This window comes from Octodon degus, unplaced genomic scaffold (assembly GCF_000260255.1).
Source record: "Octodon degus isolate 3935 unplaced genomic scaffold, OctDeg1.0 scaffold00163, whole genome shotgun sequence".
Classification (NCBI taxonomy): domain Eukaryota; kingdom Metazoa; phylum Chordata; class Mammalia; order Rodentia; family Octodontidae; genus Octodon; species Octodon degus.
In genome coordinates, this window is record NW_004524739.1 from 4,962,287 (window position 1) to 4,982,071 (window position 19,785).

The 19,785-nt window shown below is 41.6% G+C and overlaps 2 protein-coding genes across 4 annotated transcripts in view; one reads left to right on the top strand and one right to left on the bottom strand.

Moving 5' to 3' along the window:
* Nucleotides 1-15,152, bottom strand: part of Snrnp40 (small nuclear ribonucleoprotein U5 subunit 40) — a 39,287-nt gene extending 24,135 nt beyond the window's left edge. Inside the window, exons 1-4 of the mRNA XM_004642923.2 lie at nt 14,941-15,152; nt 12,560-12,689; nt 10,137-10,230; nt 7,972-8,137 (exon numbers count right to left, since the gene is read on the bottom strand). Of these exons, the coding sequence (XP_004642980.1) occupies nt 7,972-8,137; nt 10,137-10,230; nt 12,560-12,689; nt 14,941-15,084 (534 nt within the window). The 5' untranslated portion in view covers nt 15,085-15,152. The remainder of the gene's footprint in view (nt 1-7,971; nt 8,138-10,136; nt 10,231-12,559; nt 12,690-14,940) is intronic.
* A 162-nt stretch (nt 15,153-15,314) lies between these two features.
* Nucleotides 15,315-19,785, top strand: part of Zcchc17 (zinc finger CCHC-type containing 17) — a 58,419-nt gene continuing 53,948 nt past the window's right edge. For 2 of the 3 annotated variants that reach the window (XM_004642924.2, XM_023702963.1), the window contains exon 1: nt 15,315-15,403. The gene's annotated coding sequence lies outside the window, so the exon portion shown is untranslated. Of the gene's footprint in view, nt 15,404-19,693; nt 19,745-19,785 lie in introns of all 3 variants that reach the window. The other variant, XM_023702962.1, reaches the window with a different exon arrangement.

Below are 19,785 nucleotides of genomic sequence, written 5' to 3' on the forward strand. Positions count from 1 at the left end.
CACAGGGACCACGGTTCGATCCCCCAGCACCACATGCCAGCCAGCCCCGCCCCCTGGTGGGCTGAGCTGGCCACACACACACACACAATAAATAAATGTAATAAAAAAAAAAAAAAAAAAAAAAAAGTTGTCAACCCAACAACCGGGTCCCAAAAAAAAAAGCCCACACTGGATAAAAAAAAAAAAAAAAAAAAAAAAAAGTAGAAGCCAGCTACAAAAGGCTACTACATATTGTATAATTTTGTGTTTACTTCGTTTTTTTGAGAAAAGGTTTTGCTATGTAGGTTCAGGCTTGTCTTGAACTCACTATGTAGCCCACACTGGCTTTAAATTCATGGAAATCCTCCTGACTCAGCCTCCTGAGTGCTGGGATTACAGGTGTGCGCCATCACATCCAATGATTTTATTTTCATGAAAGGTCCAAAACAGGCAAGGCATAAGGGCAAAAGCAGGGAACTGACTTGCTGGACAATGTCAGCAAAGCAGCGACAAGACAGTTGAGATTTTTTTTTTTTGGGGGGGGAGGGCAGGTACAGAGGTCTGAACCCAGGGCTTTCAGCTTCCTAGGTGAGCATTCCAATGCTGAGCTAAATCTAATTCTAATGATTAGCTGCAAAATAAAAATCAAAATTTAGTATCACTTTCAATGACATCATCATTATATCAAACTAAACGTATGTGCTGAGTTTTAGTTACTAATACACACCTGTTTAACTCCCTCTGATGTGCTAGGGATTTGCAGAGCCTCAGTCAAGCTAAGCAAGTGTTCTACACTGAGCTACATTTACAGACCACATACACCCACTTTTTTTTTTTTTTTTAATTTTATTTATGGGGGTAGCTCAGCCCACCAGGGGGCGGGGCTGGCTGGCATGTGGTGCTGGGGGACCGAACCGTGGTCCCTGTGCCCTGCTAAGTTTGTTCTAAGTAGGTGCCTCAGACCAGTGAGCCATCTCACCAGCCCCTACACCCACTTTTGAAGGTTACTTAATGCATAAATGGTAGAGAAAAAAAGATGATTAAGTATAACACTTCAATTCCACACTCAATCATAGGTAAGCAATTTATTTGTACTTACAACAAAACCAACAAATGTTACAGCTCTACATTTTTAGTAGACCTGTAAGTATATTAGTATATTTTGGGCACTACAAAGAGGATTCAGACACCTTTTGATAAGTAAATGACAAGTTTGAGATGAATAATGAAATTATTTTTCATTCAGAAGAGAAACACTACAGGGTCATTGTGGTCTAGGTTTTCAAGGGTTGTCATAAAAAACAAAGGGATTAGTTACGGAATTCTAGGAAATGTTTAATGAGTTAAAATTCAATCTTGTGTTCAACAAGTAGTCTGAATAAGAGGACCCAAGGCAAGATTTCTCTGTTTAGTTACTTTTCTCTCATTGCTGAGACAAAATGCCAGAATTAAGGAAGAAAAGTCTTATTTGGCTTACAGTTTGTGGAGGTTTCAGTCTATACCTGGCTGGTGACAAGGTAGAATGGCACGTGGCAGAGAGCAGAGGTTCATGGTGATGGAAAACAGCAAAAGAAGCAAGAGCAAAAAGAAGTGAAAGCAAACCTCTTTCCCTCCCTTATAATTGTGTGGAGGCTTCTGGCCCCAGGATAGTGTAGCATTTACACCTATAATCCCAGCACTGGACCATGAATCATTCACAGACTCTAGTAACTGCCCCATGACTGCATGAAGCTTTGGGGTGACAGCTAGATACAAACCATAACACTTTCCTTGCAACTGTTATAGCTTAGGATGAAAGGCAGTTCCTTGCTGATTCAAAGAAACAAACTAAGAAGGCTTAGGCTGTGACTCAGATAAATGGTCCAAAGAGAGTGCTTCACATGCCCAACTGTGACTAAAGAACCAAGCCCAAACTGCTCATCTTGGAATCCAGGGCTCTGATATGGATCCCACGTATCTTACAAGCCTCACTACAATCCTTGTCTTAAGAGTCATTCTCTATCTGGGTCTTTACACTAACAGGTATGGTAGTCACTTAAAAGTTTGGTTGAAATACCTTAGAATTTCTTTCTCTAGATACCACTTTCTTGTGGTATTTGTGGAGGGGTTTGAGACAGGGCAGGACCTCACTATGTAGTACAGGTTGGCCTTGATTTGCTTGCCTAGTAGTTTTAAGGATGTAGATTCAACCCCTAGTACCATAAAAACTAAAAAAAAAAAAAAAAAAAAAAAAAAAATCACAAACTTACAGAAAAGTTGGATATCAAAAGACCATTTTCTTTCTAAAATCACTTAAGGGTTGACACAATGTCTTATCACACCTAAACATTTCAATGTTTGTCCTACAAGTCTTTTCTCCTTAGAGCTTTCAATAACAGCCTGCTGTAGCACATGTGCCACAGGTTCACCATCACTGTAGGCTTACCTTAGCTATTTTCCATGATTCAGTCCTAAAATAGAAGCCTTGGTTCTATTTACTGGAAAACAGTATTTAGAGATTGAGACTTGGTCAATAGGTATATTCATTATTATTATTTTTTTGTGTGTGGCCAGCTCAGTCTGCTCTGGGGCTGGGGTTGGAGTAGCATGTGGCATCAGGGATTGAACTGAGATCCTTACACTTTGCCTAAGCAAACTGAGCTATCTCGCCGGCCCGGCATATTCATTATTATTGTGATGTTGCTGATCCTAAGTCTTTTCAGTGGACAGTTAGGCAATGTATGCATTATAGACACACACACACACTTTTTTTTGGTGGAATCGGGGATTGAACTCAGGCCCTTGCGCTTGCCAGGGAAGCGCTTATTCTACTGAGCTATATCCCCAGCCCACACACACATTTACATCTACTTTTTCCTATACCTGTTTCTATGCTGCATATTGAGCTCACAGTGAATCTTGTAAATCAAACCCAACATTCCAAGATTCATTTTAGTATTCTTTCCTATCTTCTGACACAGTTCTGCCTCCCATTCTACTTATTTGATCAAGCTTCCTTGAAAGCTAATTTCCTATATTCTCGTCAACGCTTCACCTGCATGTATATCTTCCTTTCCTTAGTGAACTGATTTCCACTCTGGGTTGACCTTTGTAGGTCCTCCCTCCCCCACCTAGCATGGGTCACTCTCATCACTTAGTTCTGGTTCCCCTTTCCAGCTATGCCACCTTCATCCCACTGAGTCTCAGACCTTTGACACCTACACTCCTGCTCTCACTATGTGTAGATGGCCCTTTTATTCTTCTCTGTTACCAAATCTCAATGCTTCCACCTTGCCCCTCTCCCTCACAAATTTTCCAAACTGGGCTACTAAGTTACTTTTTACTTGCTGCTGGGAGAAAATACTCAACATCCAACATTAAGGAAACAAAGGATATGTAGCTCACAGTTTGTGAAGGTTTTAGTCTATACTCAGATGGCTCCAGGCAGAGTGGCACATGGCAGAAAGCAGCAGTTTATGGCAGAAAACAGCAAAGAGCAAAGGAACGGGCAGCAGCTGTGGCTTCTAGCCAACCTCTCTCCTCCTTATATTATAAACAAGCTACCCTGGAGCTGGGGGTATAGAACTCACAATGTCTATGCCCTCCTCTTGCACGGATGAAGATGGCTACAAACTAAGAATCCTGGCTCTCCGCTGAGTCAATTAAATTTTTAAACTTCTCAAGTTGACAATTTATCAGCCAGTACAGCTATTTGCAGATGTTCTCTTCACCCACATCCCACTCCAGGCTCTGGCCCATTCCCACCTTCAACCAGAACAAGTTCCTTTTTAAGGTTCTGGCCTATGTAATGACTTCATTATTCAAACACACACACACAGTTTTTTAATTTTTTCTTGGTAATGATTGAACCCAGGGCCTCATGCATGCTAAGCACACATAAAACCACTGAAGTATACTCCCAGCGGCTGCCTCCCAATATTTTTTCATTAGAAAGGAAAACATCTGCAAAGAGTGGGCTGGAGGTATGGCTTAGTGGTAGACTGCATTCTTAATACTATGCAAAATACTAGGTTTGACTTCTAGGAAGGGAAAAACAAGTTTGAAAACTGGTACAGATCATGCCCAGACCTTTAGATTGAATATACAAGTACTGCTGGAAACTTTTGCTTTGGATGAAGAACTCTGACAAGTAAAAATCAACATGACTCGCCCCACCCAAATAAAACAAAGTTATTTAAGTCTGTACTTGAAAACCTAACACAAGTAAATAATGAAGTATCCTAACTTGACAAGTAGCTACAAAAAGTTACTCAACAATGCCCTTAACATATTTAAGTTCAAAATTGGTTAAACAGCAATCATCTTCAGGTGACATGAGATATTGTATAATATAAAAAAAATTTACCTCAAATAAAATTATAACGATTATTCTAATTAAAGAAGAGGCTGGGAGGATAGCTCAGTAGAATAAATGCTTGCCTGGCAAGCACAAGGGCCTGAGTTCAATCCCCAGTTCTGCCAAAATTAAAAAAAAAAAAAAAGAGAGAGAGAGAAGATAGGACATAAACTCTTCTAATCATAAAAAAACACTAAAGAGATATAATCACAAGGACAAAGAGGAAAAATGAAAAAAACTGAACAGGAAACAGAAAGGTAACAAGTTTCTAAAGTTTATTATAGGGGCCGGGAGATGGCTTAGTGGAATAAGCATTTGCCTGGCAAACGCAGGGGCCTGAGTTCAATTCCTGGTTCCACCAAAAAACCAAAAAACCCCCAATAAATAAATAAATAAATAAATAAATAAAGTTTATTATAACAGGCCCTAAACAACTTTGTCTTTTTTTTTGGGGGGGGGGGTACCAGGAATTGAACTCAGGACTTTGTGCTTGCCAGGCAGGTGCTTGCGCCACTGAGCTGTATTTCTGGCTCTCCTCAATAATGTTAAGAAAATTCATTAGAATATTTCTTCATCTCTTACTGGCTTTAGATGGGCTGATGATACCGCTCAGTGGTACAGTGTCAGCCTATCACCTTTTACTGCAATCACTCATCACCATTTTCACAGTAGGGATCAAACCAAAGGCCTTTTCACTGAGCTGTGTTTCCAGCCCCACCTCGAGATAGGGTCTCATTGTGGAGTTCAGGCTGGCTCTGAACTCTTGTTGACCCTCCTGCCCTAGCCTCCCAAGTGTGGGAATTATAGGTATACTCCACCATGCCTGGTGCTAGCCCCCTTTAATTTTTTTGGACAGGGTCACCCTATGCAGTTCGGGCTGCCCTTGTGCTCACTTTTGTAGCCCCCAAGCATTGTCTGAAACTCAAGAGAGATCCTGCTGGCTCAACCTCATGAGTGCTGGGATTATATGCATGTAACACCATGCCCGGTTCTGGGGCTGCATGATGGGTACGCGCAACTGGGGTTGAGATGGCATGCCCAGGTATCCAGGGCTGAGACTGTGTGGCATGTGGGGCCAGAGATCGAATTCGGGTGCTTGTGCTTGCCAGGTACGTGCATGTGCCTCTGAGCTATCTCTTTGGCCCCTTTTTTTTTTTTTTTTTAATTAAGGTCTTGTTCAACTGCTAAATGAATGCCCAGACTGGATTTGAATTTGTAATCCTTTGGCTTCAGTGTCCTAGTATGACAGGATTAGAGGTTGTGCCATCATGCCCAGTTTCTTACTTCCTTTCAAATGCCAATCAGCAAATAGCTGTAAAGACTCCAAATACAGTACAGCCAGGGTAGGACCCTAGGCTTAGAAATCAGTCCTAAACCAGGGACTCTCCTCCCAGATAAGCATCAAGAAGTCCCAAGTGACTAGGCACAAATATAAACTATTGCTCAGCCAAAAAACAACTCACAAAGGCTGACAAGATAGCTCAGTGGACTAAGTGCCTGTTTAGATAAGCACAGGGGCTGGGGTTCAATCCCTGGCACCACATACCATGCCGGCCCCACCCCCGGGCACACTGGTGGTGTGTGTCTGTAATGCCAGTGCTGGGGAGGCTGAAACAAGAGTTTGAGCTGCATAGTGAGACCCTGCATGAAATTAAAAAAAAAAAAAGTAAAAGAAAAACTCACAGTAAATATTCGGCATTAATATCACTACCTTTGGGGCCGGGGAGATAGCTCAGTGGAATAAGCACTTGGCCTGGTAAGCACAAGGACCTGAGTTCAATCCCCGGTTCTGCAAAAAAAAAAAAAAAAATTACTACCTTTATCTTTAAAAATCATTAAAAAAGCCCAAGATGGGCTGGGAACATAGCTCAGTACACCAGTTTATGGAGAGTGTAAGGCTCCAAGTTTGATGCCTTCTCCTGCCCCCTGCAAAAGCAGAAGGTTGGTATGGCAGCATATACCTATTATCCAAACACTAAGGGAAGATGATGTAGGAATGAAAATTTGAATCCCATTGAGGAAACTCATTAAGAGCATCTGGAAATAAAAAATGAAAAAGTCTGTGGATGTAGCTCAGGGATAGAGCCTCTGGGTCAGATCCCCAGTACTTGGAGGTAATGGTGCTGCGTAGTGGTATAGATGTGGGGTGAGAAGCCCTGGGATGCAGCACAGTGTAAATGTGCTGCAGTCAATTCTCAGTATCAGGGGTGGGGTGGGGTATAAGTAATAAGTCTAGTTCTGTCAGAATTAAGTTCTTTTAAGTAGGATATACTCAGCCAGATACGGTGGTTTATGCTTAAAATCCTAGAGCTTGGCAAACCAAGACAGGATTACCAGGAGTTCGAGGTCAGCCTGGGGTATAGAGTAAGTTATATAAAGCCTGTACTATACAGTGAAATCCTTTCTCAACACCCCTCCTCTCCGAAAGCAGAATGTATTTTGCTTACAGATGTGCTCTCTTGGTGATTAATACTTAATATTTTAATTTTTAGAGTGAAACTGCCTAGAATATAATAGTTAAGCACATCTAATTATCAACAAAACAAAACAAAAAAACCTATCAATAAATAAAGCAGAGCTGGCAGTATATAGCTCAGTGGTAGAACATTTGCCTAGCTCTGGATTCAATCTCCAGCACTACCACACAAACCCCACCAATAAAGTTGTTTTGTTTCTCAGGTGTATGGCTTTGAAGTCCACTTACATAGTTGCCTGGCAAATGCAAGATCCTGAGTTTGATACCTGGCAACCCCCCCAAACCTAAGAATCCAAAATTAGAAAAGAAAAAAACTTAACGATTGATGTGATGAAGCACTGTGCCTTGTGTGTCTTTTAAGTTACTTTTAGGTCTCATTTTCTTTATTAGTAACATAAGGAACCTTGATGCAATTAGTGGCTCTTAAAAGGTCACACCTGACACTTTAAAGAACTAATTTACTTAGCTTTTTATATAATTTTACACTTGCCTAACAAGAAAGTGGGAAACTGAAGCCAGATGTGGTGGTAGACCTTGTAATTCCAGCATTTGGGAGGCTGAGGCAGGAGGATCACAAATTAGAGGCCAACCTGGGCCACACAGTGAATTTATGGCCAGATTGAACTATATATCAAAACTGTTTCAAAAACTAAAGCAAACAAAGCAAACAAGAAAACAGGTTCAGGAACACAAATGGCTCAAAATCACACATTTAACAAGTTAAACCAGGTGTGGTGGCACACACCTGTAATTCCAGCACCCTAGAAGGATGAAACAGAAAAATTAAATTCAAGTCCAGCCTGGGCAAAATTAGGGGAGACCTGTCTCAATATAAAATTTAAAGAAAGGGTTGGGGATATGGATCAGTGTGAAGTCCTGAGTTCAACTGCCAGTATTACCAAACCAAAAGCAAACCATCAAGAACAATATATCAAACCCAAACCAAACCAAATCTAATCCACATGACCCATTCTTACTCCAGTCATTTATTCTATGGTTTTAACATCACTCTGTAGGGTAATTAAAACAGTGGGTATTATTTTAAATGGAGAAAATTTCAAGTCTGTTTGGGAAATGACTTCTAAAATTAATTGTTCAGGGGAGGGGACAGCACATATAAGAAGGGAAGAGAAGGTTCATATTATGTCAACTCAAACTGCAACAGACTGGGCATACATACCTTAACTGTACCATCATCACTGCCTGTGCAGACAAGCTGGGGCCCCCTCCTGGCTGGATAACAGGAATTTACAAAGGAAGTATGTCCCTTCAGCCTTTTAACCCTCTCGCCTGTTTCACTATCCCATACTGCCACGGTTTTATCTGTGGATGCGGAGAAGAGCATACTAGAAAGGAAAAGGGAAAACACAGAAGAAATAAGTGAAGACAATAATGATCTATCTTGCCTACCTGCTCAAATGTGCCAAATTCTTCCAAGTCACTGACTGGCTGTACTCTGCCAATGTGGAACATGATGCTAGAATCCCTTACCTACATATGGAAATCTTACACTTGCCTAGTCTCAGGTTTTTGTTTTGTTTTGGGATAAGAAAGGGTCTCGCAGGGCAGGGGATATGGCTCAGTGGAATAAGTGCTTCCCTGGCAAGCACAAGGGTCTGAGTTCAATCCCCAGTTCCGCCAAAAAAAAAAAAAAAAAAGAAAGGGTCTTGCCTCATACCTTAATGTTGCAGTTATCTCATTTTTTTTTCCTCATTTGTGATAGAGGACACATTAGATATTCCCTGACTTGGAAATTTTTAATCATTCCCTGCTGCCACAGAAGACAGACTGCCATTATTCCGGATCCAAAAGTTGAGTAACTCAATCCTTGCTCTACAAATCTAAGTTTTTATTTTATCTTTGAGGATAAGTTCTATTTAATTTCTTGATTTTTAAAATTATTTTTTTTTCTGGTACCAGGAATTAAACTCATGACCTTGTACTTGCCAGGCAGGTGCTGTGCCACTGAGCTACAGCCCCAGCCCTATGATGCTTTTCTTCCTCCTCCTCCTCCTCCTCCTCTTCTTCTTCTTCCTCCTTCCCTCCCCCTCCTCCTTCTCTTTTTGTCTTTTTTGAGACAGGATCTCACTATGCAGTTCAGGCTGGCTTTGAGCTCACTTTGTAACCAGGCTGGTCTCAAACTTGTAATGATCTTTCTGCCTCAGCCTCCTGAGGGCTGGGATTACAAGGGTATGCCATGATGGCTGGTGTCTACAAGGCTTTTTAAAATAATTATGTGCAGGGGCCAGGGAGATAGCTCAGTGGTTTAAGCACCTGCCTGGCAAGTGAAAGGTCCTGAGTTCAATCCTTAGTACCTAAAATATTAGTAATAATTATGCACAGGTATTAGGGAGAGGTATAAAAATCAGATAAGCACAATGCTGGTTTTACTTAAAAAGTACATAATACTATGCATCAGTTGATCAAACACCTTAAGATTTTAAATGTCAGAAATATAAAATAATCAGCCAGGCACAGGAGTGCACACCTATAACATCAGCACTAGCACTAGAAAGGCTCAGGCCTATATTCAAGGTTGACCTGGACTAATAGTAAGCAATGAGACCATGACCTCCAGCTCCCAGGAAAGCAATATTCACCAAGATCATTTATTTGATTAAAAATGGGATTAGTTCACTTCATGTAACCACATTTCTCTATTATTCAAAGAAAATATACTAGCAGATAACATTATACAGTCTTAACAAATCGGTCAACACTAAACAATCTTGAGAGTTGGGTATGGTGATATATGTTTGTAATCTCAGCATTTGGGAGGCCAAGGCAGAGAATCACTGTGAATTTGCAGTCAGCCTGCACTATATAGCAGGACCACGTCTCAAAAACCAATCAATCCAACCACCCACCCACCCTAGAGTCTTTGCAATGAGCCATTTTTATTTTGAGACAGTGTTTTTTGTTCGATCACTAAGCTATCCAAGCTGGGCTCTGAAGTGTCATCCTCCTGCCTTAACCTCTTAGATTGCTGGGACTACAGGTATGTGCCCTTCTGTGAGCCGGGCTTATTATCTGTTTTTTTGGTTTCTCAGAATAGTATTTTGTTACTTCTATAATAAAAACAGCTACATATAAAAAATTACGTCTTATGTCTTACAGGGAAAACCAAATTTGTCTGAAAGACTAATGTTAGAAAACAGCAACAATACATTTGTAATTGCTTATGTACACCTCAGTGGAAGTTACAGTAAGAGAATAAAGCAGCTACCACAAATGTAGCAGTTTGTGATAGGAAGTTCTGAGAGGGGACGCTCAAGGAGGAAAGGTAAAAGGGTCTAAGAAAAATGAACTGAGAAGCAAGTGTCATTCCACTACGAGCACACTCACCTGCCATCTGTGTTATAATGGAGCTCCATCACTGCTCCACTATGTCCTTTCAGGGTGGCATAATTATCACAGTCACCGTAGACATTCCACAGCACTGTTAGGAAGACAGGACTTCTGTAAGTACTATAAGCTGGGCATACTGGCGAGCACAGGTTACTTGCGAGTTTACTGGTCAGCAGCTGAGATTATACTTCTTAGGATGCTACTGATGTTTAACAAGTGAACCAATTTTCCTGACACTAACACAGTAATTTTCACAATTCTTTTTTATTTATTTATTTATTTATTTATTTTTTATTTATTTATGTGTGTGTGTGGCCAGCTCAGCCCACCAGGGGGCGGGGCTGGCTGGCATGTGGTGCTGGGGGATTGAACCGCGGTCCCTTTGCTTTGCTAAGCTTGTTTTAAGTAGGTGCTTTAGACCACTGGGCCATCTCACCAGCCCTACAATTCTTAAGGTTAAAAAAAATAAGTTTTGAAAATTTAATTTTTTTGGGTAACTTTAAGAAGTTGGCACCTCTCCTTGTCTCTATCTCTACCTACTTGTCTTGAATCTGGAAGCAGGCTACAAAATGACAGATTTACAGAAAAATTGGGAAGTCACAACTTCAAGATCACACAGCAATGACTGTACAAGCCTGATTAAGAAAATACAGTAAATGTGAAAATTTTAACAATTTATTACAGTGAAGATTCATTGCCATTAATCTCTTTAGAGGGACCAGGGAGACAGCTCAGTAGAATAAGTGCTTGCCTGGCAAGTGCAAAGGCCTGAGTTCAATCCCCAGTTCTGCCAAAAAAAAAAAAAAAAAAAAAAAAACTCTTTAGAATACTACCATTTTCACTGAACACTCTTAGTGCACTGTTCTTGGGATATTCCTAAGCTGTTCTGGAAGTCTGCTGTGAGTGTTTTAGTTGCACTATCGTGGCTGCCTTGATGTCCTGAATTGATTCAAAATGCTTAATTTTAATTGCTACTTTGATTTTGGGAAAGAGCCAGAAGTTAAAAAGTACCAGACATGGTAAGGTGGAGGGCACATCATGTTTTTATGAGCAGTCACTGTATTATTACAACTCAGTCACTGTATTATTCAACATCCATACATGCACATGTACATACACACACACACACACACACACACACACATTTATTTCTGCTAACAAAACTATTTCTTGATGGAATTAAATATATCAATAACTTAGGCATGTCCTGCAAAGATAGCTCAAACTTCCAGATGACTGGCCACCAGAAATTATAGGTATCACAGGACTAGAACTGTAATCCAAACTGCAATAAGCAGTGAAGACAGTTATCATTCACTCTGAGCTACTATCATGGCTTGTATCTAGATGTGCCCCAAAGGCTCATGTGGTCATAGGTGGAGCTTCTCAGGGGTGGCTGGATGTAGAGCGTGCGATGCGGGAATCAAGGGTGCACGATTACTAAATCAGTCCACTCATTGGTTTGGCATAGTTGTGGATACAAGTAACAGCAAGGCCTGCCCTGGGTGTGCTACCACCCACTCTTGCCCAAGGGCATGCAGCCTGTAAGGGATGGAAAGAATGCTGCTATGGCTCCCTGCTGTTGCTTCTTTGTTACTTCGCAGCCTTCTGCCCACCATAAGCTGTTATTCCTGTGATGCCCCTCTACCATGCCACTTGCCTTGGAGCCAGCCAACCATGAACAGCAAGCTCTACATATGGTAAGCTACAATAAACCTTTCTTCCTCTCACTTTGGGTATCAGGTATTTTGACTCAGCAATGAGAAAAGTAACCAAGACAAATAAAAAGTTGACAGGTAAGGAGCCAAAGAACTCATCAGATTTCATAAACAGGTGAATGAAGTAAAAAAAAATCAAATAAAAGAGAACTTTGTTATTTTCATCTTTGTTCTCATGACTACCTAAATTGGACTCTTTTCTACCTTTTAAAATAGTGTTGGCAAAGTCAGACATGGTGGCACATGCCTGTAATCCCAGCACTAGGGAGGTTGAGGCAGGAGGGTTATTGTGAATTTGAGACTTAGCCTGGGCTACAAAGTGAACTTAAGGTCAGCCTGAGTTGCACAATGAGACCGTCTCAAAAAGACAAACAAAACAGTGTTAGGAATCAAACGCAAGGCCTTGTGCATGCTAGGCAAGCACTGCACAACTGAGCTATACCCTGGCTCCTATTTTTTAAAAAACCTAATCAGTATTTAGCAGAGGGCAAAACTTATCTAGCTGGGCATGGGTACTATCCCAGCTACTCAGAGGCTGAGGTAAGAGGATTGCCAAGTTCAAATCCAGGCTGGGGAACTTAGTGGAACAATTTCAAAATAAAAAAAAACAAAAGGACTAAGGATGTAGCTCAATGGTACAGCACCCCATGTTTCTTCTCCAGTACTGAAAACCAAAATCAAAACAACACAACTGTATCTTACATATCAGTCGGTCAAATCCTGCAGATGCTAAAGTGGAGCCATTGGGGTGAAACTTGCAGCAGTACACTTCTCCTTCATGTCCCGAGAGCAGCATGATTGGGGCTTGAAGGGAGGAACATCTTGGAGGTCCCTAAACAAAACAGAAATATGAAGTAGCCACTGTATACAAATGAAGGTTGCAAAACTGGGGGGTAGGGGGGTAGAAGGAAGATTAGACAAATAGTGGTTGAGTGGATTTTTACCTGATTTAGAGAATGGCAGCTCTGCTCAAATATCTCTTATCTCCAAAATGATACCCTCCCAGTATTATAGTTTCTACCTATTATACTGAGTTTCTTCCTTTCCAAACTGGCTCTGGTACCACAATCAGTTTTTGATTGCTCAAACATATTAAACCTATTTTTGCCTTAGAATCTTTACCCATGAAATTGTCCCTGATGAGAATCTCTTCTCCTAGATTTGGCTTTCAAGTATTTTCTCTTTAGAAAGTCTGGTCATGTAAACTCAAGAAACATGCCACATCTCTACCTGTATTGTTAATTTCACTGTATTCCTTCATAGCACTGAGCACTACCTGAAATGACCTTCCTCATGTAAGTCTTTATGTATCTTGTCATTTTCCCAGAGAAATGAAGCTTTGAGTGCAGGGACCCTATCTGTGTCATTCAACAGTTTTCCCAGTCTCCGGTTCATTTAATGAATTACTGAACTGGGCTTCCCAACAAGCCTGCAGGATTCAGATTATTAAGCAAAGTAATTTTAATTATGGCCTTGGACATTAAGTCCAGGATTGGTAACTGATCTAAACCTGGGTTGATATTCTTTTTTCTTTTTGTGGTACCAGGAACTGAACTCAGGACCTTGCCCTTGCCAGGCAGGCGCTCCCTGGGCCTAGGTTGATATTCTTACTTGCCAAATAGGAAGAAGTACATTACCCACGAATCCTAAATCTCTTTAATAATTTCCAGCATATTTATTCTTTTAACATATACGTGATAAGCAGCATTCTAGACACTAAGGAAAGTAATACTACACAAAAGAATAATGACGTTTGTATTCTAGAGGGAAGGAGGGAGAGAAGGGAGAGGTAATAAAAAAAGTGAGAGGAAAAAAAAAAAGATGTAAGACATAGATGATGGCATCTATCTTGCAGAAAAATAATTAGAAATGAGAGTTCCAGAGTGTAAGATGCTACAATTTAAAATAGGGTGGTAAGGAAAGACTTTGCCAAAAAAAGTGTATCTGAACAAAGACTTGAAGGAGTGGAGTATACAAATCATGTGGACATTTGAGCATTCCAGGAGAGGGGGCAACAAATGCAAAGGCTATTAGGTCAGAGAATGTAAATCACCATGACTACAGCATTGAAAGCAATGGAAAATTGGCAGAGCAGAAATGTGATAAAAATTCTTATTTTTACTCCAAAGTAAATGGAAAGCCATTGCAAAGTCTGTAGCAGAAGAGAAAGTGAACTGATGTTTAGGATTCCCTCAGTGCAGACTAGACTGATAAAAGACTGTTGATAGGACAAAAAATGGAAACTAAATTAGGCTCCTCTGGCAACACCTTATTGGCATTAATGCAAACACCTTTATTTGGAAACAGCAATGTTTTTTGGGCTCAAGCAATCATCTTGCCTCTGCTTCTTCAGTAGTGTGCCATGCCACCTGGCTCAGATATTCGGAGGACGATGCTTGTTGGATTTGCTGACAGGCTGGTTGAGGAGCTGAGAGGGGGTACATATGTACTTCCTAATCTGAGTCTAACAGCACAGCAGAAAGTGTAACCACTATGGCTATTTTATGAGCAATACAACTACATTAAGAGTTTGTTTTCCTACCCGTAAAATGAGAAAATAATAGTTGCTGCATTTTAGGCTGTTATCCAGATCAATGAAGATTTCATAAACAACACAGTACAAGAGTCAATAAAGTCATCATTCAGTTGCTGCTAATTACACACACACACACACACACTGAGAAATAAAAGAAAAAGCAACTTGCCCAACGTCCCACAGCGGGATCATTTCGCTTATTCCTTCCCTTGCTCATTCATTCGTTCATTCTAGAAACTTTTGAATGTTTACCTTATGCCGCATGCCTGGAAGGTTTAGGAGGCGGAAGCCAGGATCTTGGTTTGGAGCCCAAGATTTTGGACTAATTTTAACATTACCTCACAGGGCAGTGAAAAGGATGCGAACAGGCATCCAACAGGGAAGCGATAAATGAGGCACCGCAGGATATCGGGAGCTTTTATAACGTTTGTGCGCTTTAACTTCAGGTACATTCTCATTCCGCCCGCGCACTGCGGGATCACCAGGAGCAGCGCTCAAGAGACAAGGAGATGAGTTGAGGCCTAAGAGCGCATGCTCCTTCGCTTACCGCTTGCAGCAAAGCTCCCGGGGCCGCCTGCTGCTGCCCTGCTCCGGGGCCCGAGCCTGGCGCTCCCAGCTGCAACTCATGACGCTGCCTCTTGACTGGAACCAGTGGCAACTCCGGGGCCTTGCGCTTCGGCTGCTCTATCATGGCGGAAAACGCTCTCCTCAGTGCCGCCACAGACCGCGCGGACAGGCCTAGGCGCCTAGCGATTGGCTGCGACTGTGTTCTTCCTCCCGGACTTCCGGCTTGGAGAATCCAATCGATTTCCAAGATTCCTCTCTGCCCCGCCCTCCGACCGTCGCTTGTTATTGGCTTTGTCTTTCTGACGTCATGAGAACGAGACTCCAGGATTGGCGAAAGAAGCTGTGTCCCTCCTCGGCGCGCTGTGTCTTGTGGGCTGGAAGGCGCTGACTGGGTTTGGCGTTTCGGGCAATGCAGGGGCTCGGAGACTCAGAGCTGACGCCGAGTAAGTTGGAGGGAGAGCGGGGGGGGCGGGGGGGGGGCGGCTGCTCGTAGGAGGCGACCTGACGGTTGTGCGGCCTGAGCCTGCAGTTCTCACTGAAAGTCCTAATAGCAAGGGGCGGAAGGCAGCCTCTGAGTTTCCAACTGGGTGAGTCCCTTTGTGAGCAGGAACAGAGCTCTGGGGTCTCTGGCGGCGAGACTCGGGTCCCACAGCGGCTGGCCCTTGCTGCCTGACTCTTCCACGGGCGCCTTTTGTGTCCCCCCTGTGGCCAACGTTCCCCAGCAGAAAGGCCTGTTTTCCAACCTTTTTCCGCGCCCGGTTTAGCTGAGGAGGCCGACTTGTTACTGCTTGTGATTGTGTAGTTTTTTGTTTTTTTTTTTTTTTTAAAGGGCCTTATCTATGGGGCCGGGGGGAGGGGGCATGGACGACGACAGTGATGCAGGAAATGATTGCATCCACTTTCTTTGAAAAATTTGAGATTCATACCTGTGATCCAGGCCTCCTCAGTTATTCAACTGACGTTTCCTGTGCAGAGCGTTGGCGGATACATTCTGAACCAAACATTGTCCCTAATCTTAAGGGATTGGAGTCTTTTGGGGGGACTAGATATTAAACAGTGATCTCACTACTAACTGGAACTGCTACCCAGGAGAGGTGCTTGATGCGATGGGTGCCTGAAATGGCAGGAAGGCTTTGCTATCTGATGGAATAATTCTAATGAGGTGAAGAGGGGAGGCACAGCGTTCTATACAGAATAGCAGGTGTGCAGATCCCATATCAGTTGGGAAGGAAATGACTTAAAAGCACAAAGAGCCAGTGTGGCTGGTACAAAGAAAATGGGGTGGAGTAGTATACAGTACAGGGTGAAGCTGGATGTTTTAGAGGAATTTGTATTTTTTCTTAAAAAATGTATGGAACCACTAAGTTTTCCTTTCCCTAGAAAGTGGGATGTGGAGGAGGTAGCTTGATCCCTCCTGCTTAACATGTAATGAGGGGAGCCTTGGTGGATATAGAAGAATCACTTAGGAGAGTATGCAGTCATCCTAGTCTAGAGATGTCAACAAGAACTGAGAATGAGATTCTAGAGGCATGTAGGTGGCAAGATGGGTAGGAATTGGTGATTGGATTCAGGAAATGAAGAGAATGGAATTAAAGTTGGCTCCTAGGTTCTTGGCTTGTATAGTTGAATAAATGGTACTCTTCACTGAGGTAAAGAACATTAGAAGATGATAGAAACTACTTTTTTGTTTGTGAATGATGACATCAGGAAGCAGTTTGAGATGTGCTTCTGGGGCTTGGAAGACAGATTAGTGTTGGAAATATAACTTGGGGGATAATTTACATATATGTGGTAATTTAATCAGAGGTCTGGATAAGGTCAGTTAAGTTAAACCTTGAGTAGTTCCAAATTTAATGGGGGAAACAAGATGAGTGAACCTACAAGAGAAATAGAAGGAATAGAGAGGGGTGCCAAAGGAGTGTCTTGGAAGTGAAGGAATGATCAGGTAGAAACAAAACTTTTAGAATTTAAGTAATGAGGACTGAAAAATGCCTGTTGGTTTTATCATTATGGAGCTACTGGTAACCTTAGCAAGAGTATTTTGTTGATGTGATGGGCTGAAAATAAGAGGGAGGGAATGGTTCAGGCACAGAAATGGAAGCAGTGAATCTAAACAGTGTGTGTGTGTGTGTGTGTGTGTGTGTACATGTGTGCCACAGTATTGAGGATTGAACCAGGGCCTGCACTTGGCGCTACATCCCCATCTCTTGAAAAAAAAGGTTTTTTTTTTTTTTTTTTTTTAATTTTAGCAAGACAAGATCTTGCTAAGTTCTCAGGCTGCTCTTGAATTTATGATCCTCCTAGTTCAGCCTCCCAGAGAGCTAGGCACTAGAAATTTTAGGAAGAAAGATATAATTATATGCAAAGCAAAAGAGTATGATTAAAAAAAAAAAAACAATTTAACAATCTAGAAAGGGGAGCCAAGGAGATGGCTCAGTAGAAAGGACCTGAGTTCAATCCCTGGTTCTGGAAAAAAAAAAAAAAAAGAAAGAAAAAGGAAATCTAGAAAGGGAGGAAAAGAATGCTCATAAAGATGATTTGAATTCCACCTCCATTGTTTTTAGCTTTTAATATTGAACAATTTACTTAGTTTTTCTTTTTTGTTAGCTTTGCTTTTCTTCTTATTTTTTAGTGTATCTAGTACAAGGTCTACAGGGTCTAACTACACAGATTGGACTCATAGTGATCCTCCTGTTTTCAGCCTCCGAAGTGCTGGGATTATAAGTGTGTACCACCACACCCAGGCTCAGTTGCTGTCTCAGTGAGCCTCGGGGGTGGGGCTGGCACAGCATGTGGGCCACGGATGGAATCCCGGTCCCTGTGCTGCCTAAGCAGTTGCTTTAGTCCTTTGAGCTATCTGGCTGGCCTTACTTAGCTTTTTTGTGCCTCCATTTTTATTTATTTATTTATTTATTTTTGGTGGAATTAGGGATTGAACTCAGACCCTTGTTCTTATCAGGGAAACACTTATTCTGAGCCATTTCCCTGGCCCCTCCATTTTTAAAAATGGCATGTGATGGTATATGCCTGTAATCCCAGCAGATGAGAGGGTTTGGCAGGACGACCACCAGAAGTTTGAGGCTAGTCTCAATTAAATAGTGAGACTCTGTCTCACCCAAAAAAGCCAGTGATAACTGCCTATCTTGTAGGATGATCAAGTAAAGAATTAAATTAGTTAAAACAGGTAAAACGTTTAGATTAATACATGGCAAATGAGACATAGATTTAATGATGTCCAGAATTCCTTTCAGCTTTTACTTTGTTGATGCTAGGGATCAAACCCTGGGACTTATGTAGGCTAGGGATGCATTTTACCAGTAAGCTTACATACCTAGCCCTCAGCTTTTACCTTCTATTAATCTGTCTTTTGTGTGTTTTCATCTTGCTTTTCTTCCTGTTCCCTGTATCTGTTTTTTTCTCAACAGGTCCATGCTTAGAGTTAGAAAAAGGAACAACATTTCTCTAATTTGCTGAGATGGAGGAAAGTTGGGTGTTTTAGTCATTTGTTGTCTCTGGGACACAATATCTGACACCCACAACTTAGAAAATGAAAAGGTTTATTTTGACCCACAGTTTGTAGAGGTTTCAGTTGATAGTGAACTGGGTGCAAGGCACTTCTGCTTGGCAGAGGAGGCTTGCTTGTAACATGTCATTCAGCAAGCAGAGTGAACTCAAGGGACGGACAGGTAAATATACCCTTCCAAGCTGTGCCACATGGCCCATCTCCTCCAAGCAGCCTTCATCTCCCAAATCACATTTAGCTATAAACTTGTTAGTGGACTGATCCACTGGTGAGTATCATTTTCCCTTGATGCAGTCACCTCCCCAAAGCCTCACGGGTCAGTGCATGATGCCTGGGGGGACATCCATCTATGAACCATTACATTAGGTCACCAATTGGTATTTTATTGTCTCCCATTTACGGACCTATCCAAGATTGTATGAGGCCTAGTTCCTCTTTTTATATCATTTAGACCCATCTTTCTCTACCTGTAGTTAGCAGTGATTTATCCAGCAGAGTCACTAGGATGTTTAAGAGCCGTTAGATTACTGGTTTCTTCTCTATTTAAAATCAGGAAGCTAAGGAAGAGTACATTTAAGGCCCCTTCCATCTCTAAAGCTAAAAGTCTTTCTACTTAGGCAGCATTAACCTTACTGGAAAGGTTATTGAAAATGTAAAGCCTTAGGTACCTTCATGTCAATTGAGAATAAAATTTTTTTTTTAGGAAATAGGAAGAACTTGCTCAAATGAGAAGAGGAACAAGAAAGGGAAGAAAAAGGGATTCAATGGGAAGATAAAGAAGGAGGGGAAGGAATGAGGGCAAAAATAAGAATTAAGATATATGTACAAGTATACCTGCCCCATGATGAATGTAGTCATTATGTGGTGGAAACATGTACTAATAAAAAAAAAATTAAAAGTGAAATGGCAAACAATACTAAGTTTTTAAGAAAAATCACTTCTTGGTTGGACATGATGGCACACACCTGTAATCCCTGGCACACTCCTGCACTCAGGAGGCTCAGGCAAGGGTAGTCCCATGAGTTTGAAGCCAGCCTAAAATATACAGTGAGTTCTAGGCCAGCCTGAGCCACCTAGTGAGACATTGTCTCAAAAACAAAATCACTTCCATGCAGAAAAATGTTTAAAAGAACATAAAGTAAATTGAATTGTGGATGGTATTATTCTCTCTGTTATTAATGTATTATCTGAACCTTTTTTTTGGTACCAGGAATCAAACTCAGGACCTTGCACTATTTAGTCAGCAATAATCATACCTCAGGTAAACCTCACTGACTCGATACTGCCACTGTGAAAAGCTGC